The sequence below is a fragment of the Eleutherodactylus coqui genome, chromosome 1, assembly GCF_035609145.1.
Source record: "Eleutherodactylus coqui strain aEleCoq1 chromosome 1, aEleCoq1.hap1, whole genome shotgun sequence".
Classification (NCBI taxonomy): Eukaryota; Metazoa; Chordata; class Amphibia; order Anura; family Eleutherodactylidae; genus Eleutherodactylus; species Eleutherodactylus coqui.
The window spans coordinates 296,873,170-296,899,905 of record NC_089837.1 but is presented as its reverse complement, the minus strand read 5'-3'; the positions used below and the strand labels follow the sequence as shown (position 1 = coordinate 296,899,905).

General features: G+C 44.7%; 1 protein-coding gene across 2 annotated transcripts; it reads left to right on the top strand.

The window, feature by feature from the left end:
- Nucleotides 1–1,293: 1,293 nt before the first annotated feature.
- Nucleotides 1,294–26,410, top strand: RNF19B (ring finger protein 19B). Of its 2 annotated transcripts, none has more exons than XM_066573848.1 (9): nucleotides 1,294–1,844; nucleotides 5,939–6,144; nucleotides 6,284–6,428; nucleotides 6,510–6,672; nucleotides 16,872–16,986; nucleotides 17,070–17,207; nucleotides 17,337–17,568; nucleotides 19,429–19,560; nucleotides 22,317–26,410. In XM_066573848.1, exons 1-9 carry the CDS (start codon nucleotides 1,351–1,353, stop codon nucleotides 22,708–22,710), a joined length of 2,019 nt encoding a protein of 672 aa, XP_066429945.1. In that variant the 5' UTR covers nucleotides 1,294–1,350; the 3' UTR covers nucleotides 22,711–26,410. The 2 variants fall into 2 exon arrangements, with proteins under 2 accessions (XP_066429945.1, XP_066429954.1); XM_066573857.1 differs by having other exon boundaries at nucleotides 1,295–1,844; nucleotides 17,337–17,559.
- The last annotated feature ends 326 nt before the right edge of the window (nucleotides 26,411–26,736 follow it).

Genomic DNA, 26,736 nt, shown 5'->3' with positions numbered 1-26,736 from the left:
ACTGGGGCCTTTGTGGGGGTCACTGTTACTACTGGGGCCACTGTGGAGTACCCTGTTACTACCGAGGCCACTGTGGGGTACCCTTTTACTACCGAGGCCACTGTGGGGCTCGCTATTACTACTGGTGCCACTGTGGGGGGTCGCTATTACTAATTGGCCCACTGTGGGGGTCAATATTTTTACTGGGGCTACTATAGGGGTCATTATTAGGGCTCGTTCACATGGGCATAATCGTTTTTTGGTCGCACAAATACGCTGCGTATTTGCGCATTCGAAAATCGCTTATGCCTGCATACTTGGTTACGCAAAAAAGAACACAGATGGGCCCACTGAAATGGTGTGCACATATGCAGTGAATACATAGGTTTGCTGCGCATTCACCACGTATTTGCGCGGCCCATTCACTTCAATGGCCTATCGGGGGTGCGTTGTACCCAACATAATAGGTCATGCTGTATGAAAATATACATCATGTGAATGAACTCATTGAAATTCATGGTTCTATTCACTGCATATTATGTATGCAAATACGCTTGTGTGAATGAGCCCTTACTAGACTGTCTTACAATTGGCCCTTTGAAGGTCACCATAAGCCTGATGTGGCCTTCGGTGAAAATGAGTTTGACACCCCTGTTCTAAATAATCAGCAGGGAAATGGGTTCTGATTGGTACATCTGTGCTGCTTCTGCATCCATTTCAATACTCCACAACTATCTATGCAGGATACATAGACCCAGATCTGTTGCACTGGATGCTGTCATTTTGATGCTCTGCTTTCGGATGGAGCACAACTAGCACACTCCGGAATATACTCCAGTAATGATGAATAAGCAGAGCATATGCACCAGAGATGCTCCTGGCAATGACAAACAAGACAGTACAATGCAGATGTTAGCAAAGGGGGTTCTCAATCTGGAGTCATCTCTCAGCACTTCAAATAGTTTGTTTTATAAATGTTTGTTAAAACCCATGTAAGCAAGCTCACCTAATTAAAAATGTCATGATTTTAATGTCAGCTAAATATAAGAACATCCTGCTAATAACTCCATCATAGCCTGCTCTACACCGAACAGACTACAGTATAGACTTCAGAAGGTGCACCTCTTTTCACCCCCTTCATTCTAGCACTAAGATGCGCCCTTGAGTTTTCTGCGCATGCTCTGTTCCCTCACTAGGGCGGGGTTCAGTGTTACCACGTGACAAGACGTATTATCCTCTTCGCCGCTCCCATTCGCGCATGGGTATTCCCTTGAGCAGGGCGTAGTGTTCGGCATCCGTGTACGCCGCGCAGGCGCAGTCCGTATCCGGGCTCTCCTCACTTCCTGGTTCTCCGTCGGCGGTCCTCGTATCATGACAGAGGGCTCCGCGGAGCCTCCCCCCTGCCCCGGGGCCCGGCGCCGCCGGCTTCTCCTGTCTCTGCCCAGTGTGTTCCCAGGAAGGACTCGGGCAGTGCCAGAGCCATCAGTCCCTTCTCCACCGCCGTCGCCCCCTCCTCCGCCTGCAGTGTCGGCCTGTGCACCTCAGCCCCCCTCCTCCCCCGGGGGCCAGGACTCGCTCCTCGAGTGCCCGCTATGTCTGGTCCGCCAGCCCCCCGAGGAGCTGCCCGAGCTGCTGAGCTGCCGGCACCGCTCCTGCCTCCGCTGCCTGCGCCAGTACCTCCGGATAGAGATCACCGAGAGCCGGGTGAACCTGCGGTGCCCGGAGTGCGCGGAGCGACTGAGCCCTCAGCATGTGCGCGCTATCCTGCGGGACCCGCAGCTCACCCGCAAGTACGAGGAGTTCCTGCTGCGCCGCTGCCTGGCAGCCGACCCGGACTGCAGGTGGTGTCCTGCCCCAGACTGCGGGTGAGCCAGTGCTGCTGCGACTTGTAGTGCTTCTGGGTCTGGAGTCACGTCTGCTCTAATGTAACAGCTGGCATTCACATGGTGGCACTCTGCCTGGCCATAACGGGCACAGGCTGCCCAGTGTGCCATATAACAAAGCTGTAACTGGTCACAAACGTCTTGGGGTCTTCTGTGTCCCTTATGGGAGCCCCCTGGCCGAATGGGCCACTTTATGGTGGGCCGACCGACTTTGATAAGGGTCTGTTTGATTTCTGGTGGGCCAACCGGCATTTTATCAGGCCAAAAAGCCCTTCATACAGAACTGTATTATGTGGCACTTCATGCCAGCTCTACGGGGGAGGATTGGGGGGCAGATGTGACCCAAAGGGGCTTCTAGTGCTTTCAAAATAGTGGTGGGAGGTCTGCTTTTTAGCAAATATGGAACTTGGATACTGTCACCTACCCATAGCCCTATGAGCTCAGTGTATTGGCTGTCAGCAGGTGACCCCTGAGTCACTTACCTCCCCCGGGGTGAGCGCTGGAAGCCACCGCTCAGTGCATTGGGCGGCGCTGCTAAGTAATTCCCCCGTTCTTATTTTATAATGGGCGGACTACTTGGCAGCGCCACTGAATGCACTGATTGGGGGCTTCTGGTGCTTATACTGGGGGAGGTAAGAATAACATCTCTGGACTCCATGGGTCACCTACTTACAGCCAAAAGCTGAGCTCATAGGGCTATAGGTAGGTGACGGGGCGTAGGGCAGTATTGTACAGTGCGCTGTCGGGCATGGGGCGCATTTACATCAGCGTTTTGATTTTAGTGCTTTATTTTCTTTTAATGGAATGGATCACAATGGCTAATCCTGCCTCCTAACACACTGAAAGTACAAGCGGCGCTGAGCCCGTGTGTGCCAGTATTACAGGGTGAGGGAGGGGGGGTGTTTGTGTAAGCTTGGCTCCTGTGGGTGATTTAAAGGGATAGGTTCTTGTGAATGATAAGTTGGGCTACTGAGTAGTCTTATTAATTATGACAATTTATAAATCTATTTAACCACTGACTGACACTTGTTTGTTTTCTTTTTTTACATTTTTTTGGCCCACTTTGAAAAAATCATTATCTATTTTTCTGTTGATGTAGCAGTCTGAGGGCTTGTAAATGTGCGTTTTTTTTTTTTTTTATTTGTTTGGGTTTTTTTTTTTACTTTTTTTTTGGGTTTTTTTAAATTTTTTTTATTAAATCCCCTCAGGCGCCATGAACTTATTATCATTTGATCACTTATACCATGTACTGGAATACTTATAATAAATGCCTTAAAAAATTCAAGTGAAAACACGCTTTCACCCCTGCACCTGTGACCTGATTGGCTGTCACACTGGACATCACCTATATATTGCACTCTCTTCCATGAGCTGCAGCCTTCTGTCTGATGCTTATCAGATACCTTCTTCATGCTTCCTCTTTTAATGTGGTGTACTGGCAATCCCATGATGCATCAGCACAGCATCGCATGAACAGCTAGAGACAATACCATTTCTACTTGCTGGGAGGACAGTACAAAAATGATTACCTTGTACATTTTCCTAAAGGGGCTGAAGGCCCTAAGTATTCAGTCAGGAAGTAGGAACTGTCATCTTCAGTACAGCTGTGTGACAGAAGTCTTTAATCGTCATCAGTAACTGTAATAGGATTTTGTCTCCCTCTGTGAAGAACCTGTGTGGTACAGTCCATGTAGGTCCATCATACAGGGGGTCTTGATGGCTAAAATAACTTCTTGAGAGCACCTAATCCCAGGTAGTCATAAGTGGGTCACATGATTCTCCTGAGGAGGAGAACTTCAGGAAGTTTTAGTAGAAACCAACAAATATGGTAATGGTAGCCTGTATGTATGGGGTAGCTACATAGTGAAGTGTCCCTTTGAAAAGAGGTGGCCTAGTTTCTCTGCCAGAAATATACTTGTAGCATGATGGATCACTGAGTGCTCAGCTGCTGGAAGGCTGGCTGCACACAGGATCCCACAGCGGAACCTGACCCTGTGCCCGGGTGGTCACCTCCGTGTACCTGTCCGCAGTCTTTTAATCTGTGCTGCAGATGTGTCGGCCAGTGCACATGCGCACTGCAGATTATGCCACGCCGTTGCTAGACTGACGTGGATCCCGCGATTTTTCTGCAATGATGATTGCGGAAGCGCTGTGGGTCGAATGGCTTCAATGGAAGTGGTCTGTGCAGAATCCGCACAGAATCGCAGCATGCTGTGATTTCTCCTCTGCGAGCAAAAAATTGCATTCGATTTCTGCTTGCGTAGAGGAAATCGTGTTTTGCCATAGCATGTTATGGGCGGTATTTGCTGCGGAATCCGGAGGCGGACACCCATTTCGGATTCTGCAGTGCAAATTCGCCTGTGAGCAAGGCGGCCCTATTGTAGTAAAAATGACACTTTGCAAAAGCAGAAGATGCGCCAAATTTATGAAGATGATGCAGTGCACAGCATACACTTTTGTTGTCCGTGTACCTGCTATTATGCACCAGCTACTAGTCCATAATAAGTTTGGCAGTCATTGTGAGTTATTCAGCCACACCCTATTGATGATTTTGTTTCAGATTTTTCTAAGACAAGTGCGAGATGTTGGTAATATTGTTAAGTCATTGTTCCATTAAACCCGGCACCTGTAAGATGCCCATGACCAGTTGTGGCAGCAGGTGCAGAGCATGTCCTGTTAACCCCTTCTGCAGTGCAGGTGCTCAAAACAATTGCAGCCCTGTTGCACTTGAATGGGGCAAAGCTGCAATCCCCAGCACAGCCACTGCTGAATGGTTGGCAGGAGGTGTCGAGTGCTGTTGTTATCTTATCCTAAGCACAGGCTATCACTTTTGTGATCCCAGAAAATCCCTTTAAGTGAGGGTGGTCTCACCTGTGCTTGCACACACAAGCTATAGTCGCTCAGTAACTGGAGGCGGAGCGGCCAGAGATCTCTTCCAGGCACCCATCTTCATTGACTGCAAACAGGCAGCCGTTCAAAGACGAGTGACTACTTGTTTATACTGAGGGAGATGTCGCTCACTAGTTCTTTTTAGCAAGCTGAAGCAGAACAACTAGCGGCTACTCGCTCAGTACTCTGACCAGCGCCATGTTTATGTGGGCCGACAGTCGGCTGTAATCGCTCGTTTGATTATTCGGGTGACTATTTGTCAGTGTGGAAGTACCCTAAGGCCTTCATACAGAAGCAGATAGAGAATTAAATCGGTGGTACAGGCTTTGCCTCTCCTGTAGCCTTTTGATAGGCATGAGGGGTACTTGATTGAGTCCCCCTTGATCTCCTGCAGTCGTTGCTCAGAGCTTGTGTGTTTAGTGACTGACATTGGTGCATAGCTTCCCAAAATAAGTCCCCACCCAGTGCTGGGCACCAGTCACGGATATAGCCGCCTCCAGTAGCTCCTCTCTGGGTGACGATGCTGTTGCTTAGCAGTAGACTGAACATATTTAGACTGCCTCCTGGCACACAGCGGCACGGAGATCACTAGGGAACATTGGGAGTTTTCTTAAAGGGCTTTTCTGAAATGATAGATTTTAAACACCCTACTTTACTGAAAAATGCTAAACAGTCCAATGCTCACCCACTCCGGAGCTCGGCAGCTCCATGCCTCCTGTATTCACTGACGCCCCGTATACAGGCGGACTTTTGTGGTCCCCAGCTGTGTTCTGTGATTGACTGCAGCGGTTGGCATATATACTGGACGTCAGTGACTGTAGCATGTATATTGTAGTGTAGGGGGGGGGGCTGTTGGGTACAAAAGGGAGAGCATAGCCTCCTTAGGGGCACTCTCACACATTTGCTTTTTACCGCGATTCGTATGGCATTTTAAATGCACAGTAATTGTGGTACAACGCTCCCATTTATTTCAATGGGGCCTCGCAGACTTGCGGCGCGATTTTCAAGCGCTCTCCAATTTTGGCACATTTCTTTGGCACATCACTTTTAAACACATGATCGTTCTTTCCCTCCAACATTAGGGGGAGACATGGGATACCCCCATACATGTTAGATGGTTGGCAGGTTGAGACTGTTCATCTAATGAGTTGATTAGTGCCCCTTATCATTGTTGTGTTGTATTTTAGGTATGCTGTTATTGCCTACGGTTGTGCCAGCTGCCCTCGGCTGGTTTGTGAGAGAGAAGGTTGCCAAACAGAATTTTGTTACCACTGTAAACATGTGTGGCATCCAAATCAAACCTGTGACATGGCACGCCAGCAGCGGGCACCCTTATTTGGTGTGCGCCGGAAGCACCCCTCTGGGATCAGCTACGGTCAGGAATCTGGTTCAGGTATGTATTTCTCTTGACTTATTTGGTACATGTAACAGCAGATATAGATGATGGTGACCAGCAGAACCAGAGGTGCTTGGGTATACTGCAGCTTTTGATTCTGACCAACCAGAAACTGACCGAGATCTTTGTTCCACAGCTGATGACATGAAGTCTTGCCCTAGATGTAGTGCCTACATCATCAAGATGAATGATGGGAGTTGTAATCACATGACCTGTGCGGTGTGTGGCTGTGAATTCTGCTGGCTCTGTATGAAGGAGATCTCTGACCTGCACTACCTCAGGTAATTATCCTAGGTTATTAAATGCTGAGGATCGTGGCTTTTACTGAGGTCATTAAAACTGTTAATCGGAATCTCTTCCAGCCCCTCAGGTTGTACATTTTGGGGTAAAAAGCCATGGAGCAAGAAGAAGAAAATTATTTGGCAATTGGGAACACTGATTGGTGCTCCAGTTGGCATATCTTTGATTGCTGGTATTGCCATTCCTGCTATGGTTATAGGGATTCCAGTTTACGTGGGCAGAAAGGTTAGTTCTTAAGTTATGGTGTATTTTATTTGGTTTGCTTGTTGATCATTACACCACATTTTGGCCTTCCTACACGGACACTTTTTTTTACAGGACAAACAATGGGCCTCATTTACCAAGTGCCCAATTTTTATTTTTTTTTGCCTGAAACGACCAGTCAGACCTCAGTTGACAGTTCTTAGCAGAGTTTGATTGGATGCCGTATGGGCAACAAAGCCAGTTTCTCTGTAGGATCGCTTTGATAAATTGGACACTATTTTCAGCATGTTTCTTTCTCCAGGTATGCAGCTGCTTCTCCTTCTGAGACGCTCAAGAAAGTGGCCGCATTGTGTTGAGTGTAAGGGTCGTGGATTTGGTGTGAATTCCCTTGTCAGGTTCTCAAATCTGCAGCATGCTGATTATGACACAGATTTTCAGGGTGAACGTCAGTGGCAAAATCTGTGTGTAACACTGCAGCAATTTTTTTCTGCCACTCTTGAACTCTCCCTAACTTTTAAAAGGCATTTTGACCATATGTTCTAAGTCCTGGTGGTGGTAGTTGATCCGGGTATCTTCCCACTGCCAGTCTTGGAGTCAGGTAGGAACTTTCCAAATGCTGATCCAGGGATTATTCTGAATGCCATTATGGAGTCTGAAGGGACTTTTTTTACCTCCAAAATGGGGTAAATTGCTTCTGCCTCATTGGGGTTTTTTTTGTTTTCCTCTGGATCAACAAGGAAGTGGGTGGATGACATGTCTGTTTTGTTTTTTTTTTAGCCCAGCATACTATGTTACTGAGTAAAAGACATATTCTTATTACAATAAAGTTATAATGTGATGGCATATTGCTAGGGTATGCTATCACTTTGAGATCCATGAATCTGACCTCTAGGAATAAATCAGTGCTTGTAGGGGTTACAGAAGTTGGACCCTCCCTGTTCATAAAGCAATTGCATAGACTAGTGATATGCGATCCAGTTTATAAGATGAGAATAAGGCCTCACAGGCACGCAAAGTGGAATCCTCCAGCGGTTTCCACCCGTGTCCGCAGCCATGAGGCCAAAAATGACAGCATACTCGCCTGTCCGGATGCTGTGGGTTTCCCCTCCGTCGCGGCCGGATCTTCTTTCTTCTGCTCGGCAGATGTACTCGGCATGCCAGCAGCGTGCGACGTGCATGTGCTTCGCACAGTTTTTATTTTTTAAATCACTCCTGCCGATCCGCGGCACAGCACAAACAGCTGTGGGTATGGCACGGATACCGACTGCTTCCATTGACTTCAATGGGAGCCATCTGTTCAGGAGATCCGCAGGAAAATGGAAAATGCTGTGATTTCTTCCTGCGCGTGTAAACCCTTTTGAAGAAGCAGATTTTTTTTGGGGGGTGGGGGGGTCCACACGTAGCAGATTTTTGCGCAGCAGACACTGCAGATTTTACGTTATAAGTGTGATCCTCCTGCAATGGCCATGACTGGTGCGAGTTCAGATCCTAGGTGTTCATCACATCTCGCAAAAAGATGGACTGAAAACTGATCAAAAAGTTGGATGTATTCTAAAATATCAATGAAAACTACATCTTGCCCCACCAAAATCATTCCCTCATATAGGTTCATTGACCCCCTTTTTTTCCTATTGACACAAACTATTTTTACATGTGTAAAAATCTCATGTGCAGCAACGCATTTTTTGCCAAATATATGGCACTCGCACGAAAACAATCGTAGGTTTGTAAGTGCAATAGTGGTCAGTTTCTCACACAGATATTGCACTCTATTGCTTTTTACCCTTTCACTGAGGCAGAGGAATCCAATTATCTCTAGAAATTTCACTGACCTGATTACTAAAACTTAACTTTTATTAATACTCATCAATAAAATTATAGAATATTATAAACAAAGGCTGCACCCTGTGCTTATAGGTGAAGAACATCACCTAGTAGCAAACTATAACCACCACATAGTAGCAAACTATAACCACCCACCACCTTCATGTCTATGACAAAAGAAATAAGCTAGTAAGTTTCTAATCCTGAAGGAATAGATTGTTCTATCTTGGTACCTGCAATATTACATGCATCAGTATACATAGAATTATATAGTTTATAGGGGCTAGGGAAAACAGTGTAGGTGGTAGTATTAGTATGCAGCGGAATTGGCCACCTTGGAATAAACTTGGACTATTTTGTGGAAAGTAAATTCCCACCTATAAGTTGTGGGATTCTCATATGCCCACACATCTGGGAGAGTAGCCAAAGAGCCCCTGTTGCATATAGACAGTACCCTAGCTGTGGGGTGTGTAAGTAAGACTGTACGTCACACAGTTTTTTTCCATTTATACTCCCAGCACAGATCGTAGAGGCAATATGGTTCCAAGGACAATAAAAAAAAAGTCCAGATGATTTTTAAGGGACTAAATATTGATCTGTTATCGGGATTGAACGCACTAGATGACCTAGTTCTGGATTTATCGGCGATATCCAGATTAATTCAGTTCTCCCTTCTATACCCCTTGACCAGGTACCTAGTAGTAAAATAACTCCCAAAGATATAACTTGGTCCCTGAGTAGCTAGGTAATCGAGATTTCAGTTTTGTTGATGTATACAGACGTAGAATTGCTCTATGAAAGATTAGGTGCTTTTGGTTCAACACTTTTGTTCTTTGGTTTAACACGTTTCTGTTGACTGCATCCGGAATCAATTCGCTAGAATGTGATAATCAAAAATAAATACTGGATGGTGACTGCATTCTGTCCTAGAGTATTGTGGACTTAGAACAAATGCACTAAAAATGACGGTACATAAGCATCCTACACTGAGTATTACTGGTTTTGAATAAATGTACAAAAAATTTACCAAAACAAGCGATGATCAGCGCCACCAATGCATAAGATCGTTGTGTCAAAATAACAGGATAAACTCACCTGGTGCCAAGCGGGGCCCCTGTTAAACAAGGGAACATCCCGCTTGCACCGGAGATCCTGGTTCTCGTGTAACAGTTGCTTAGCGTCCTGAGATGATCCTGTGAGTCAGGGGAGCAGCAGAAGTAAAATTACCCCAATGATTTGGTAAACCAAATGGGGAAAGAAATGTACATCCAAAGGAGAAAAAAAAGGGACCTTCCGCGCTCCAACAAACAGGCTCTAATGATAATCACCCCTTGGTTATATGTCAAAACGACCAAAGGTTTCCATTTTTGGACATTAACATTAAACCTTTGGTCATTTTGACATATAACTAAGGGGTGATTATCATTAGAGCCTGTTTGTTGGAGCGTGGAAGGTCCCTATTTTTACTTTGGATGTACAACAAATAACAATGCATAAATATCCTGCACTCTGTAGAAAACTTATAGAACGTCCTCAGAGTAAATGTTCTGTGAGGGCAGATCTTCCAAATAGGGGAATGTCCGTATTTAAAATTCTAGTATAATGGCCTCGTTTACCTAGAACCAAGTAATCCTCCTAGATTCAAAAAAAGTATCTCTAGCTTAGACCCTTTTATGATCTTGGTTGGATAACCTAGACTAAGGCCGGCTGCACACGGCCGTGACGGGCTCCGCCGCGGAATTCCGCGGCGGACCCCGTCACGGCACCCCCCAGAGACCCCAATACTTCCGGAACCGGAGTCTTCCGTCCCACACGATGCTTCGGCGCGCATGCGCAATAGCGGGACGTGCCGCTGTGTTACATGACACGCCCACAGCGTCACATGACGCGGTGGGCGGGGAAGCGGTCTCACGCTACCTTCCACTGTGCTACAGCGGAAGATAGCGTGACGGGCGGCTTCCATTGACTGCCGCGGGTGAGGTCGGGTGATTTCACGGTGTGGAATTCCGCGATGGAATTCCGCACCGGGAGCATTGAGCTATTAGGCTCAGTAGAACCTAATAGCTGCGGGCAACGCGGCAGAAATCCGTCCGTGGGAAGGAGCCCTAAAGCCCCATTTACACACACAGATGATCGCTCAAAATTAATCACAAACGGACAGTTTTGAGCGATCATTTTGCATAGGCACTAATGCGCTAATCAGCCTATTAGTAGCTAACTAGATTCATTTGCATATATTTAGAGAACAGTGGGTGATCTGTTTTCTAAATACATTGCTATTGTCCAGCGAGACAGCTGCTGAAAGAATTATCAGCGCTGCCCATGGAGAACTCAATGTGCGGTCCGTCTTATCCGAGACGATGGATTTTAAGCTGAGCTGAACTCGGCGATGGACAAAAACTGCACGGTAAGTGCACGATGGGCACACATTTACACACAACGATTATAGCCCAAAAGATGGCTTTTGAGTGATCATCGTTGTGTGTAAAAGTACTTTAACTCCGCTTCAGATAACAAAATAATAAATAAAAGAAAAATTGCATTTTATTTTTCCATTCCACCCATAGTTAAGTCAATAACTCCTATGTAATGCATAAAAAAAATATGCAACGGTTTGCACAAAAAAGTAAGCTTTTATTTATTGATGGAAAAATAAAGTTGTGGATCTCTGAATGCAGTGAAGCAAAAATGAAAAATAATCACTGCATCCTTTAGTGGCTGTGTCCTTAGCGTGCGTTCACATGGGGCAAACTTTGATGCGGATCCACACCAAAATTTTCAGCATGGGGGGTGTGGCTTACAGCCAACATGGAGAGTCGATTCTAGCCTGAACTTCATGGGGAATCCAATTATCTTGTAGGTATCCTGTGCCACATCCTGTTAGTTGACCCAGTCATCTCTTGCTCTAGCAGCCTGACCTCCCTCAGATTGTTTCCAGCGGAGCAGTGAACAGCTGGGAAGTTTGAGCTGCTACTGTAATGTTGCTGCCTGTCGGCCCCTACACCTCCAGACTCCATGCTTGTACAAAGCACACCCTCCTTTGATAGCGGAGGATTCTGGCTCTTGCCAGCACTGTCAGCCGGGTGGAAGAGGCTTTCCCCGTGGGTCACTGCTTTCCTCTGCAGTACCCTGGATTGAGACTGGGTGCTACAGTATAGGGCCATTCTGCTGTGCTAGTATCCAGTAGGTTGCGGCAAATGGGATTTCCCAGCATACTATGCGCTCAGCAGTGTCCTGGGAGGCCTCCCTGTCTGCTCCCTTCTGGAGTATCAAATGCTGCCGTACGAGGTGGGGATTATATCGGTGGTCAAACTGATTACACCAGTGAATTTGGCCAAACAACCTCTCATTGCCGGAGCAGGTTACTAGGTGTACCTATAGGAGGGTGGCTACCATTTTAGACTTACCACAGAGACATCTGCATTGTGCCCTTCTGACCTCTGAGGCCTGTACTTTTATCTCTACTGGTTAGGTCAACATCCACAGCCATTAGGTATAGGGTATCCTCCTGCTAAACCCATATGAACGTGTGCCTGGCCGCCTCAAGTTTCCATCATCCGTTGTTCTGTTCTGGCTCTTAATCTGCTGGACGTTTCTCTGCCGTTCCTGCCCCACACTCGGCCACCATATCACCTTCATCCCACAGGTGGAGAGGCCATATGACCCCTAAAATACAGTGTAACTCCATACCATCCTTCTCGGGTAGTTTAAAGGAGTTCGCCAGGAGTTGCCTTAGGAACACACCACCCAGGCAGCCCTCACCAAATCAGGACTCTGCTATATCCTCTCTGAAGAACAGGAAGCTACATGGAGGCAAGTTACTTCAGTTACTGGAGGCTATCCAGCTGAATAGTGCCTCACTCATTGGCAAAATTAAAGTCAAATAGACATGGGTCTGCTGCGTTGGCACTTGCACAACCTTTGCTATACCTGGCAAGGTAGAGAACTGTACTTCACGACTGGAGGACATCACAGCTCCTATACCTGCCAAGGTAGCATAGTTGGCCTGAGCTGCAGGTTTGTGGGCTCAGCAAGCTGTCGTTTGGAAAATGGGCTGAGAAGAAATAAACTGCAATTTCTTGGCTTGTTGAAGCATTCAGAGGGTGCCAACCAATGTGTGTTTATGGAGAAGTGACTGAAAAATCGTTTTCTGGATGCATAGTTCTCGGCTGCCTTTTGCATTGAAAAAGCTCACCGGGTCCTGGCATACCCACCACCTGAAGGAGCTTCTTGAGACCTTTGTTGGCCTGCTTGCTCAGAAGTAAAGACAGATGCGGAGCTGCATGCTGCTCATTGGAAAAGAGAAATTAAGTTCAACAAGGCTACCATTTCATGGTTTCCAGATTTTTTTTTTTTTTTTTTTGCCTGCTCTTAAGAATACAGAGCAACCTTTTTACTAAGGGCTCTTTCACACGAGCGTATAAATGGCGACGGCTCCATATAAGCACCCGAAAGGACACTGTTCCACGGTCACGGCCAGCGTTTTTTCGTCCATTTACACGATCGTAAACGTCGTTTTTTAGCGAAAAAATACATCGCACCCTGGAAATCCCTCGCTCTGTCAAAATCCTCAGGATACCTTCCAATGCCTATATAGATGCACCTGTAAGCTTTTTGCAGCGTTTGATGCTGCCAAAAAGGCCTCCCTTCTCTTTCCTTGCTCCCATAGGAGTCTATAGGACCAGCCGGCATATATGGGCCAAAAGATAGTTCCAGAACTATCTTTTGGCTGAGTGTATGTGCGCCGGATGCGTATGTTCTATTTTTTACGCTGCTGGCGTATTTATGCGCCGTATATTCGCCCATGTGAATGAATGCATTGAAAATCAATGCCTCTCATGGGCGTGTATATACGCCCGGGCATAAAAACGCACCGTTTATGCGCTTGTGTGAAAGAGCCCTAAGGTTGTGTTGTCCACCAGATACCTCCATCCCATACTCCATGGCCTATCCTGCTCGACTCTTTATTGTACACAACAATAAAGCTGTTGTCTTCGCCACTAACAAACAAGCTGAGGACTGGCTTAACTCGCTTCCCCAGTCTCCCTGACATTAACAAGGCTGCTTTTGGTTTTCTGAGGTTCTAGGGATTACTTGATACTTGATGTTTAGTCTTGGATAAAGTGGTTTTACAAGCAGCACCTGCTTTCGGAGCCAGGTTTCTTTATAGTGCTTAACGTGGTTTATTAGTTTTATGTTTCAATGTTTTACTTCAGCCAGTCATATGTGTACTTATAATGGGGTCACAGGAGGAAGGCCTTTTTAGATGCTTCTACTCTCCATGGGATGGCGCCCCTATTTCCCAATTTCCTGTCCATTTCTATTTTTATAAGTTTTAATGGCTGACTTCACTAAAATGTCCTGGAACATAGGTGGGATGGGGAGTCGTCTAGTCCCAGATAAGACATCTCTACACTAGAAGCCATGGTCAACACATTCAACTTATTCTTTCTACTCAAGGGGCATGTCTATTGTAGCCCATAAAAGGGTATGTTGGAAGCCTTGGATATGCTTTGCGACCTGGAGGGGAGATTTGTATTTATACAAACCTGGGTTGGCTCATATGGGAATCTTCAAACTCCCTCCTTCCAGACTCATTAAAAGTCTTGCATCAAGCAGCTCAGCTTGATACTCAATTCCCAAATGCATCTGCAGTGTGCGTTGGAGACTTTAACCTAATTTTAAATGTGCCTCTAATTAGATTCCACACTGTTCAACCATTCTATAACCCATGCCATCAAACCACCCTGGCACAACTCTTGCAGGAACTAGGGTGGCAGGAGCTTTGGAGACTTTGGCACCTAAGTACTCTGATGTATTCCTGTCACTCTTTAAAACTCTATATTAAAAATACCAAGATTTAATGCCCCCTATCTTGGTGGCCTATAATGAGACTGCTCGCGAAGGTTCTTTGCCGTGGTCTTTCTATGAGGCTAACATCCGATAAAGACCCTCCTAGATTGTGGTTCAAAATAGACCAATTTCACTGTTAAACATTGGGTATAAGCTGTTTAGGCAATTTGCCAACATTTGTGTTAATTCTTATAAACTTCAATTAATCCATCTGGATCACACCGGGTCTATGCCTCGTAAGTCAACCCAGCCGAATCTCCTAAGGGTTCACGCCATTATTCAAATCGGGTGTCGCGCAAAGAAAACCGGGTCTTAGCATCTCTTGATGCCATGACCGCATTTCATTCGGCTCACGGACCTTCATAAATTTTGGCTTTGGAGAAATTTTTATTAAATGGTTCTCCCTATGGTATAAATCCCCCATGGCAGCGGTAACCATTAATGGCTCCCATTTTCCTTATTTGCTAAGGTTCTTGCCAGTCGGTGGATGGACCGTAAATAGTCATTATTTATGTGGAGAAAACTAGTGAACTTTATAATTCCCTTAATGTTTATAGAAACAGACACTGCCCCGAAAAATCAGATAGTGTGGGGCATAATTCACCCGCTACCATATATTACCGTTGGTCGCTTGCTTATTTCAGCGATAATTTTCCTTAGTTTGTCTCAGAGTGGAACCTGTGTTATCTTTCTGGTTTATTTTTTATCGGCATCAGGGGTATATATATACCAGCCACGGTTTGTTCATACTGTTTCGCTTTCCTAACCTATATTTCTGTGAGGACGCTCTTTAGACTGAATGAGTGACCCATCTGTGTTGTACTCGCCATACTGTTCTTGGTATGTCGTTTTGATGACTCTGCTGTGTTTTTCTCTGTTTCAATAAAGAGTTCAAAAAACAAAATTTGCAGCTTCTTTTCTGTTGTGCATCCTCGCCAAAGTCTACGTTAAAAATCTGCACTATGGTGTGCGCATTTTGACATGGGTCTGCGGCATTGTTCACCCTTTCAATTGGATGGGTGAAGTCTGCTGTGAATGTTTGCACATCCGCATTGCTTGAAAAAATCCACCAAATACACTGTGTTAAATGCACCCTTAAGGGGGTGGTAATTGTCTGCAATGTGCTGTTTGTTCGTTTTGTTTTTTTTTTTTGTTCTTGCCTTTGTTTTTTCTATCTTGCTCTTTTTTTCTTTATCATAATTGTTAGTTTTATAGTTCAATATATATTTTATTAAGTACAACAGCAAGGATATACATATATTCAAAACCAATAAGATTCAGTCAGGTAAGAAACATAACAACATAGTGGGATGCCTAGCAAAAGCCTGGCCATCCTCATTTTCTTTTAATGTGATAACTGACTTTCGCCCCGGGGTGTTCCTGGGTCAGGTACAGGCATCTGGTGGCAGAGACCTTGTAAACACCAAAAGAGATCGGGGATGAAAAAGAAGGAAGAGGTGGGGAAGGGGTAGGAGGCAGGCACACCAGCCCAGCGACAGCCATCCGGATGTGGACGCCATCGGGGATAGCAACCCTGTAACGATTGTATTTAGGGTGGTATCACCCCATTGGTTATCCATGAGTTGAATTTTTAGTGGAGTGTCAGAAGGTTACCCAGGTCGCCCATGTGGCGTAGTATATGGAAAATTTAGCGTCATCCCTAGCTCGTAGTTCTTCCATATACATATCATCTAAAGCTTTTACCCACATTAAGCATGTAGGAGCCTCCGTGGTATTCCATAGTTGTGGTATCACTTGTCTTGTGGCCAGGAGAGAAACAAATCTGAGAATGCCCTTCTTAATCTAGGCTATGGGGCCTAGGATGATGGAAAGGGAGCGCTCTCCGGAGAAAAGGTGTCTCCCTCAGTAAGGACATTATATAGGACATTTATCTCGCTCCAGAAGGGGGACACTAGGGGGCAGGACCACCAGATGTGTAGCATTGACCCCAGGTTGCCCAGGCATCTCCAACAATTGTTACTGACATTAGGGTAAGCGTAGCCAAGTGTGCCGGGGTGCGGTACCACTTAGATGATAATTGTAATTCAATTCGTGATGTCTGCCAGAGACGGACATCTTATGAGTCATGACTAGCGATTTGACCCAGTCATGGTCTGCAAGGGGCTGGCTCAATTCTCTCCCAACTCTCCTTGAAACTCGCTCCTCTGTCTCGCGTCCCATTTCCCCCCCCCCCCCCCAGCCACCAACATGCTGTAGACCGCAGAGATTTCCCCTTTCCGTCCAGGGGACGCAGCACACATCTCCTCAAAATGGGTGGACTGGAGCAGGGCCTCTGAGACCTCGCCCTGTGCTCGGATAAAATGGCTTGACTGTAGGTACTGAAACCACGCATCGGCCCCCGGTTCCCCATCCCTCAGCAACACCTCCATTGGTTTATTTCCATCCATCGTCATTACATCCCGGACTCTAGGGACAGGAATCCCCAAACTGCCTAGGAGTGGCAGACCATAATTGTTAGCTTTAGTAATTTCATCCATGGGAGGCTTGAGTTTCTCATCTTGTTAGCTGTGCTTTCTTTACAGATTCATGGCCGCTTTGAGAACAAGAAGACATCTAAACACAAGAAGAATTTGGCTGTGACCGGAGGTGTTATCCTATCTGTAATTGCATCTCCTGTGGTGGCCGCAGTCAGTGTTGGTAAGTGAGCGAAGCATAAAGACAAAAACTCCAAACCAATAAAATATGACCTGATCTTATGTCCCTGTTTTGTATCTCCTTAGGGATTGGTGTTCCCATCATGCTAGCTTATGTGTATGGAGTGGTGCCGGTTTCATTATGTCGTGGTGGAGGATGTGGTGTTAGCACAGCTAATGGCAAAGGGGTCAAAATTGATTTTGAAGAAGATGGGCCGATTACAGGTAATGTGGTAGTGCACTTTATGTTACATCATGAGACACTGTAAATAGGGGCATCTTTAGTGGTAAAATGTAGATGGTCCTTTATTTTGTCTTCTGTGATCTTCTTGATGCTTTATTTTATATTTTTAGTGGCAGATGCCTGGCGAGCACTGAAAAACCCGAGTATTGGAGAAAGCAGTATGGAGGGCCTTACTAGTGTGCTGAGCACAAGTGGAAGCCCCACGGATGGCCTTAGTGTACTACAAGGAAACTACAGTGAAACTGCTAGCTTTGCTGCTCTCTCTGGGGGTACTTTAACTGGTGGCACCTTAACTGGCGGCATGCTGAGTGGAGGCAGAGCCAAGTACTGCAGGTACTTAATGTAGGTTTCCAAGCCTGCATCTAGTGAAATACATGAGATCTTATTTATCGAAACTGTCTAATGGAAAAACCTACCTTTTTGCCCATATCCATCAATTGCATTGTCACTTCCATTTTTCCAGAGTTGTTTAGGAAATGAAGGCCAACACCTCTGATTGCTATGAGCAGCAAAAACAGTTTTTTTTCTTTATAATTTATAATGATAAATGTGACCCATGTTCTTAAAGGAACGCTCCAGAAAAATCTGATGCTGTTATTCTAATGCAGGGTTAGAATGGGTAATGTGTAACTCCAGAATTTAACTACACCTCAGAAAACTCAGAAGTCGTGCACCCCACATTGGACATTACACATCTTAGCAATTTTGCATGGTGATGTGTTTTTTTTTTTTCATTTTATAAGATCTCTTCAGTTCTGTAAGTGTCTGCACATTTCCAAGTAAAAATTCTGGCCTGTGCCTGCAACTGAATTGAAAAAAGTTTGCAAAGGTACCTTGTAATAGCATACTGTGTGTTATATAGTAGCAGTACTACTGGTTACTAAAAACATGAGAAATGGACCAGTTTTTGTTTCTCTATAATTTACAGATTTGTAGCCTATGTTCACATCTATGCCTGTCTTTCCATTATGAGCCTCCAGCACAGATCTATTAAAATAGAGCAGCACACTGTGCTGTGTTGTTTGGTAAAATGCTGGAGTGCGTGCTGGAAGCTGGATGGACTCCTAATGAATGGCTTCCATCTATTGCCATTTGGGTCTGGTATGAGCTGGATCTGGCACTTCCGGTTTTTCTGTTCTTTGCTTCCTAGGATGAAGCTGAAACAGCAAGCAGTAGTGCTGGTGTGAACCCAGCCTTAAGCCCCATTTACATGGGGCGACTGTTGGGCAAACAATGCCCGACACTCGTCCCCACACATACTCGCTCCTGTGCCGTTGCACAGGAGCTAGTATCGTTGGCTCGCAGTGGGGTGGCTGGAGGAGATTTTACTCCTCACTCTCCCCCACCCCTCTCCATTCACTTAACACAGCAGGCGTTCAGCTGCTGTTTACACTGAAGGATCATCGTTCAGCTCATTGTTTAGGCTGCATAAAATTATGAACGAGTGTAAACAGCAGCTGTTTAGTACTGACCGGCCGCTGTGTTAAGTGAATGGAGAGGGGCGGTGGTGAGCGAGTGGTGAAATCTCCAGCTATCCCGGCCCCCTGCTGGCCCCTGTGTCAGAGAGCCAGCGATGCTCACTCCTGTGCAGCAGCACAGGAGCGAGTACACACAGGGACTTGTATCGGGCATTGTTTTCCCGACATTTCGTCCCATATAAATGGGGCTTTACAGGATGTTTCTAGTCAGAATACAAATGAAATGGTGACTTCTGTATCCTAATCCTCTTAACTTAATTTAATTTTGCTTAAATGTGGTGTTCCAAGACAGGGGATAACTTTCTGATTGTTCGGGGCCTGACTTCTGCTAAGAATCAGGATCCCAAAGGTCCCCATATGAATAAAGGGGTGGGCAGCATAAACCGAAGTTGCTGAGCGCTTGCAGTCAGCTATCTCTGGCACGTCCATTGAAATGAATGGAATGGCATCACACATTTGAGATTGCTGCTTCATTCATACGAGGAACTTCAGCAGTCCAGTTCTTGGCATAGTCAGGTCCCCACGATAAAAAAAAAATGAAGAAAATTATCTAGTTAAGTCTCGACACAACTCGTTTAAGCTAAACTCCCTCTTACCCTCTTTGTTCTTCTTATTGTGAAAAATGTATACTCTACAGTGTAGGGTTTTTGTTAAACCATGGGGTGTGAACATGCATGTCTGTTTTCTTACTTTTTTTTATTTTTTATAAATCCTGTTTCTGCAGGCTGGAGGTTCAGGCAGATGTACAGAAAGATACTTGCCAAAAAGATTCTGTCAGCCTTGGAGCTGCAAGTGATAGTGCCAGTACTAGAGCAATGGCTGGCTCAATCATAAGCTCATACAACCCACAGGAAAGGTAAGTCTCTAAGTTTTTCAAAACCATTTTTACTTCCTGAAAATATATATTTCTGACACCCCCCCCCCCCCCCCCAAATCATCTCCTATTTCATATTGAGCAGTTTATAAAATATTGTGACTAGTCCACGACAGGCAGGGCTAGCGGTATCTTTTTGCTGAGAAACCTGTACACTCATTTTACTCAGTGGGGGAACTAAGACTGGCATTTCAAACACTGGTCTTAATTTACCATATATACTCGAGTATAAGCCTAGTTTTTCAGCACATTTTTTTAATGCTGAAAAAGCCCTGCTCGGCTTATACTCAAGTGAGGTAAAAAAAAAATAAATAAAACCCGCAATACTCACCTCCCAGACGGCATCTGTGTTCCCGGCGCGATGGTGTCCCCGGCGGTGCGGCAAGATGCTTAAGAATTCTCCCCACTGTCATCTCCCTGCTCAGCTTTGAATTCCCCCACCGTCAGCGCTGTGTAGGTAAGCGCTGTGATTGGATCAAGCGCCAGCCAATCACAGCCGGCGCTCGATCATTCACAGCCATTCAGTGGATGACATCACTGATTGGCTGTGATTGGTTTATCGAGCGCCGGTTGTGATTGGCTGGCGCTCGATCCAATCACAGCGCTTACTTACACAGCGCTGACGGTGGGACAATTCAAAGCCGAGCAGGGAGATGACAGCGGGGAGAATTCTAAAGCAGCTTGCCGCACCGCTGGGGAGGCCATCACGCCGGGGACACAGACGACGACTGGGAGGTGAGTATTGCATTTTTTTCTTTACCTAGTATATACTCTAGTATAGCTCGGCTTATACTCGAGTCAATAAGTTTTGCCAGTTTTTTTGCGGTAAAACTTATTGACTCAGCTTATACTCGGGTCGGCTAATACTTGAGTATATACGGTACTTTCTGCCGGTGCATGATGCGCCCAATGTAGGAAGAAGTGCATATCTCTTCATATATTGGGCATGTTTTCTCCAGATTCCTACAAAGAAATGTTTTCCGGGTCCAACCTGGCGTATATTTCTGCTATAATTTACACCAGTTTCTGCCCAAGCCACACCTACTTTGGGAAAAGTGGCGTAGAGAACAAAATTACAATATTTTTGTGCAAGCAAGCCTTGGTGCAAAATGTTGCGACTTTTTTTTTCTTATTTTTTTACCTCACACTGGTGTAAAACAGCTGGATGAATTTCCCCAGTGTTTTTTGGAAGGTCGTTGACCTGCACAGTGTAGTTATAGGAACCTGGCATCTATTCTTAATATATGATTCATGTTGCTATTAATGCAGTCATCGTGTTACAGCAATACGGTAGGTAGCCCCCAGGGCACTGCGGTCTCTTCAGATAGGCGCTCGGAGATGGCTTGTGTTTGTCCATGTACCATGATACACAAAATGTTGGCATTCACAAAGAGAAGCTGGTCTGCTGAGATATTATTGCCAAATGAAATGGCCACAAATTGCTTTTTTTTCTGCTGGGAAAATGAAGCTTTCTGAAGTTCCCGTGCATGGTCATGTAATGCCCATAGAGGTTATCCACACTATGCAGCGATTCCCCTTCTAGCTAATAGGGGAGGTCATGATTGCCCCTTTAGTTGTCACCACGCTCTCTGATGGGTCATATGAAAGCCGATTTTTAAACCCTTCCCCCCCCCCCCCCCCTCTGAAAAGCCTTAGGGCCCTTTTACACGGGCCAATAAGTCGTTCAGATTCTCACATGCGGTGGTAATCTGAATGATTACCATTTGGTGTAAATGTATGCACAAGCTGAACAATGAATGAGAATTTGTTTGCTTCTCGTTCTGCGTTCAGTTCCTAAATGCAAAAAACTGAACAACGAATCAGCCTGTGTAAACTGCGGTAAGCAGGATTAGTGGCAGCCACAACTTTTCTATCACTGTGCTTTCCGGAATAAGTGTGCAGTGGTTTTTCCACTACTTACATCAGTCTTTGAGTTACAGACTGATGACCTCAGCTTGTCATTGCTTAAGCTGCTCTCGGTGAGGACAATGTGACAGGTTTCCCTTTAACCCCTTAACGCTATAGAGCATACAGTTGCGTCCTGCAGCATTGGGGTATGTATGAAGGGAGATCGTGGGGTGATCTCCCTTCTTACAGCATGGGTGTTGGCTGTTTACTACAGCTGACACCCAACAGCAACAGCTCCCATAAGCCATGCCGCTCATCGGAGCTGTTAATGCTTTAAAATCCCTGGCCGATTTTCGGGGGTCCTGTACAGAAATAGCGGAGTGCTTGCCACCTCCGCTAGCTCTGGTCCCATTGAAAGTTAATGGAGCAGCAAGGTTAGTGTCATTCTCACTACAGGGGAAGTGTGTGTGTGTGTGTGTGTGTGTGTGTGTGTGTTTGGGGGACATAGGACCTCTGTTCTTGGGTTCGATGTGGGTCTCAGCGGCCCCCCACCAATCGGCAATTTATACCCTATCTAGCGATAACTTGGAATCCTCGTACAGCCCCCTTAAGCTTTACTGTTAAAGCCGTGTGGCCCTTAAATGAGTTATGCTAGCATTTTCCATGTACCTTTGAAAGCTTTTTAATGAAAGTGGCTAAAATGCCATTATAGTTCATTCTGGCGAGAGGAAAAAAAGAGCGTCAGGTCTTGACCATTAACCTTGCTTCTGTTGTGTGTTCTCATTCACCCAGCTAGACAGGTTTTGTTTATTTCTTGTTTTTCCTCAAAACCATAAAAAGTGATCCTAAAATTATGTACATTGTTTCATATTTAACATTTTTTTTACTAGGGAGGTCAATAATATGGAAATCCAAGTTCATATAGAAGCCAAACCTTCTCGATACCAGCTAATGAGTGAAAGCAGTACGGAGGAATCTTTGCATGCTGGTGCCCCTCTGGTAGAGGGGGAGGAAGATGATGCTTGCAGGGGTCAAGTGACTACTCGGGACATCACTTTAGCACAACCTGAGAGCATCCGCAGTGACCTAGAAAGCTCTGATGCTCAATCCGATGATGTGCCTGACTTGGCATCCGAGGAGTACGATTCTCCCCATCTCCTTCCTCAGTCTCCTCCTGAACAGCGCCGCGAGAGCCCTCCACCTCGCATGTGCGCACAGCAAGAAGGGCTGTGTGCGCGAGAGGAAGTCCTCTCCAAACTGGAATTTATAGAGGTGAGAGTGTGAAGGACTCATTTACCCACCTCAGATTTCTCAGTTTTTGTTTTCATTTCTCCCTCAAAAAGCTTAACAACTCCATATGAATGCTCATATAGAGGATCACATCAAGTCGGAGATCCGACCTCCTCCCTTTGGTGGCTTGGACCATTCGTACAGAGGTGAGAATGAAGCCTTAGGGAATAGTCCTTGTTCTGCTGTTGGTGGAGGGCCAATCAGTGCAAAGCCCTGCCATATACCACAAATGCTTTGTCTTGGACCTTTATATTCCACTGTTCTGCCTGTCACTGTGAAAGGCCTGTGTCTCGCTCATGTAAATTCCTTTAATTTATTGACTTTGAATGGATGTATAGAGAATTTATTTGGTTCTGTGGAACATAAAAAGGGATTTGGTGAATCAGATTTTTCTTTTTCTTTTTTTTTTCCTTTGTAAGGAATTGATTTAAAAAAATAAAACTTCATAAAGAAAATCTACTAAATTCCTGATTTTATTCTGGAGGTCGCAGATGTACTGTCGGAGGTGATGTTTGCCATCTGCTGCACTTGAGAACACTTAATATCCAATAAACTGAATGGGGAATGCAGATCTCATTTGTTCTAGTTTGATTGGTAGCACAAATGCATATGGGAAATGCCTATCTATGCAATTTCATATGTTTATGGAAAACCATGGTGGAAAAACAAATTTGGTAACTGTACATAGGGCTGGGTGATATTGCCGAAACGTTGTGGTTTTTTTTTTAATTTTCCCTTTTTTGCCAAGTGAACTGAAAAAATAGCCATATGAGGCCTTGTTTGTTTGCTAGGCAAGTTATAAGTTTTACTGGTACCACTTTGGGATATGTATAGTGTTTAACATTTACTACACTTTCTTTTGGGGCAGCGAAAAGTAATTCTGCCTTTTTTCTTCTAGTTTTTCCTTCTATTTTGTTACGGCATTTGCTGTACAGTATAAAATGACGTTCCCATTATTTTGCAAATCGCTGGGATTGTGGCGATGCCACACTTGTAGAAAACTATTGCGTATGAAAGACTTTAACAAACTTTTTTTTTTTTTTTTGGCCACATTCTAAGGATGTCAATTTTTTTTTTATGCCAACAAAGCTGTGTCAGGTCTTATCTTTGCAGGATGAGTTGTAGTTTTACTTTTTACTGATACTATTTGGGGAGACGTATAACTTTTGATTGCCTTTTTTGTTTTTCTTTTGAAGGTGAGAATCAAAAATTGCAATTTGTTTTTGCTAGAAAAAAGCTAAACTTTTTTTATAGCACTGGTTATGAACGTGGCAATACTTATAAAATAGTCTTTTAGTAGGATTTTTATTTTTTTAACTGGGCGTGTAGAAACAAAGATGGCTGCACTGCTTAGTATGCATCAATACTCCAAAGGTGCTCTTACATAGGAAGACATGTTGGGTGCAAGATGCCCGACAGATCATCCCAGCGATAATCTTTCCTGTTCTTTTGCACAGGAACGATTATTGCTATTGAACGGAAACGGCCTGTCCACCTCTATTCACAGTAAGCAGGCGGCAGTTCATAGGTTAACCTGTTTACATAGGCCAATTCATCATTCGGTTTTCTGCATAAAGAAACTGAACGACAAACGAGAAGCAAACCACTTCTCCTTCGTTTTGCGGTCGGTATATGCATTTACACTGAATGATTATCGGTCGGTGTAAAAGCACCTTAAGACACTACGCCTGCTTTGATTAACTAGTGCCATCCACATGAGCCGTGCTGGCCCATCAGAGCAGCATGTAAGGTCTTAGACTACCAATCCATACTAATACAGTGTGCATCAGGTAATCTGAGAAGTGGTGTGGTCAATTTTGTTTCTCCAGGACCAGACAGTCACTTTAAACTTAAGTTACTATTTTAACACTACTTCTTTTAGTCCCTCAAGGGGACTTGAATATGTGATCAGGGACAATGGCTCAACAGATTACCGCAAGAAATCAGCTGATACAGCAGCCATCTGGCCCCGCACTTGATTGCTGATTGGTGTCATTGTCAGCCGCTCTCACATATCAGTGATAAGTGGACGTGCCAGGCAGCTATTACATTACTCGTTTTCTTGTAAAAAAAATAACTGATGAGACAGGCACCCAGCGCATTTACTGAGCCCCAGATAAATCTTCCCCACCATACACTGTAATGTGAGAGAGGGAGTTGGTGCAATATAGAGCTAATGGACCTTTTCAATAGTTTTGTATTGCAGCAAGGTTTATCTGCTACCTTTTGTGTGAGATTACTTGCTAAGCTGTGAAAGGTGCTGGATAAATGCGCAAAAGAGCTCAATTAACGGAACGCTATAAGGGAGATGGAATAATGCCTCCACAGTGCCACCTCTTGGAAGGTAGCATTCCTACAAGCCAAAGTTAGACTCTTTTTTTTTTTTTTTTTTTTTTTTCTCTCTCTATATAAGCCTTGTAACAATGACTGGGAAATTAAAAGCAAAGCTATACTCCATGCACAGACAGCTGTTTCAGGGTATTTGCTTTTAATTCCCAGTCATTGTTACAAGGCTTATATAAAGAGTCTTAAGTTTGGCTTGAAGGAATGCTGTCTTGCAACAGGTGACACTGAAGGTGGTATTCAATCTCCCGTATTTGAATATTATTCAGAGGAGCATGAATGGCCTTTTGAGTCTCCACATTCACTGTCTAGGTGCTCTTCCTAAGGCGAAAAGATAGCGTTTCTGACCCCAATTCCAGGTCTCTCACTAGCAAAGCCAGACTCCTACTGTACACTGATGAAGGGCAAACACCCTGAAACAGTTGTCTGTACATGGAGTCTAATTTTGCTTTTAATTTCCAATCATTGTTACAAGGCTTGTATAAAGAGTCTTAACTTTGGTTTGAAGGAATGCTGCCTTCCAATAGGTGGCACTGTGGAAGTATTATTCCATCGCCCTTATTTGCAATCAATGTAAGAAATGCACTATTACAACAGCTGCCTGCACATTTACTCATCCCTAATTATGAAAACTCTGCCCCTCCGACAGCGACTAGAGTGCGGGGCTGGGTGGCCACCAACATTGGCAAAAAAAAAAAATCACTATTCTATCTAAAAGCAGAATCGCGAGTTTCCTGAGGTGCAAATTGATTCGATCGCCCAGCCCAGTGTACATGTTAATTACTCCACATAACATTGCATCACTTGTAGGGAAATTGATCACATGGTATTTCTTATATTCGTGGCTAAATCAAGGCTAGGATTTCTTGCCAACAGATTTGTGGTGACATCAGAACATACTATAGAGTGGCACAGGGTAGTTTGGGTATAAAATACAGCATTTAGAAGTGTTGGCACTTATATCATCATGCCAAATTATTTATTTATTTAAGATATTTTTTATTCTGTCTTAGCAATAGGACCTTCTAGAATGTTTCTATATAATTACTAATTAGGCCAGTCTCAAGACCAGATTTGAATTGCAGATTCTGTGACCGTATTATCCGCGTACTACCGCGGATCAATTAACTGCATTCATTTACGCCATTCCGATCACATCAGCGTGTCGAACTGCAGAATCTGGGACAGAAAATAAAACGCAGCATGTTCTATTTTACTGCGGATATCCGTGACACAGAGCCCATTGTTTTCTATGGTCACAGATATAACTGTAGCCCATAAGCAATTGTATTGTGTATGGGTGGCAGCTATCCACGTAATTGTGAGAATTATATATATATATATATATATATATATAAAAAAAGTGTACTGCACATGACTGCCTGCGTGAGTACACTGTCATGCGCAGTAGAACTTTGCAGCCATACACAGGGTCACGGTCGGGCTCACAGCTGTATTCTGCTTACAGCTGTGTGAGGCCGGCTTTACTCTGTGCACAAATGGCAGTTAAAAATTTTGATTATTCTCAAATTACACCAAGGTTGGGAGAACTTGGGTATTGGGTAGTTTCTTGATGAAGAAAAAACTACTTTATACTTAATTTACCCCACCATAGTCAAATGTTGGTAGGTATTCTGTAAAGATACCCAAATTTTCCTGTTTCACCCTATCCTATTT

Excerpts from the sequence above, each read along its gene's own strand:
- RNF19B (XM_066573848.1), top strand. The coding sequence starts at position 1,351 with ATGACAGAGGGCTCCGCGGAGCCTCCCCCCTGCCCCGGGGCCCGGCGC. Across the intron at positions 17,208-17,336 it reads AGAAGATGGGCCGATTACAG|TGGCAGATGCCTGGCGAGCA; the intron begins GTAATGTGGTAG and ends TTATATTTTTAG. Across the intron at positions 17,569-19,428 it reads AAGTACTGCAGGTACTTAAT|GCTGGAGGTTCAGGCAGATG; the intron begins GTAGGTTTCCAA and ends CTGTTTCTGCAG.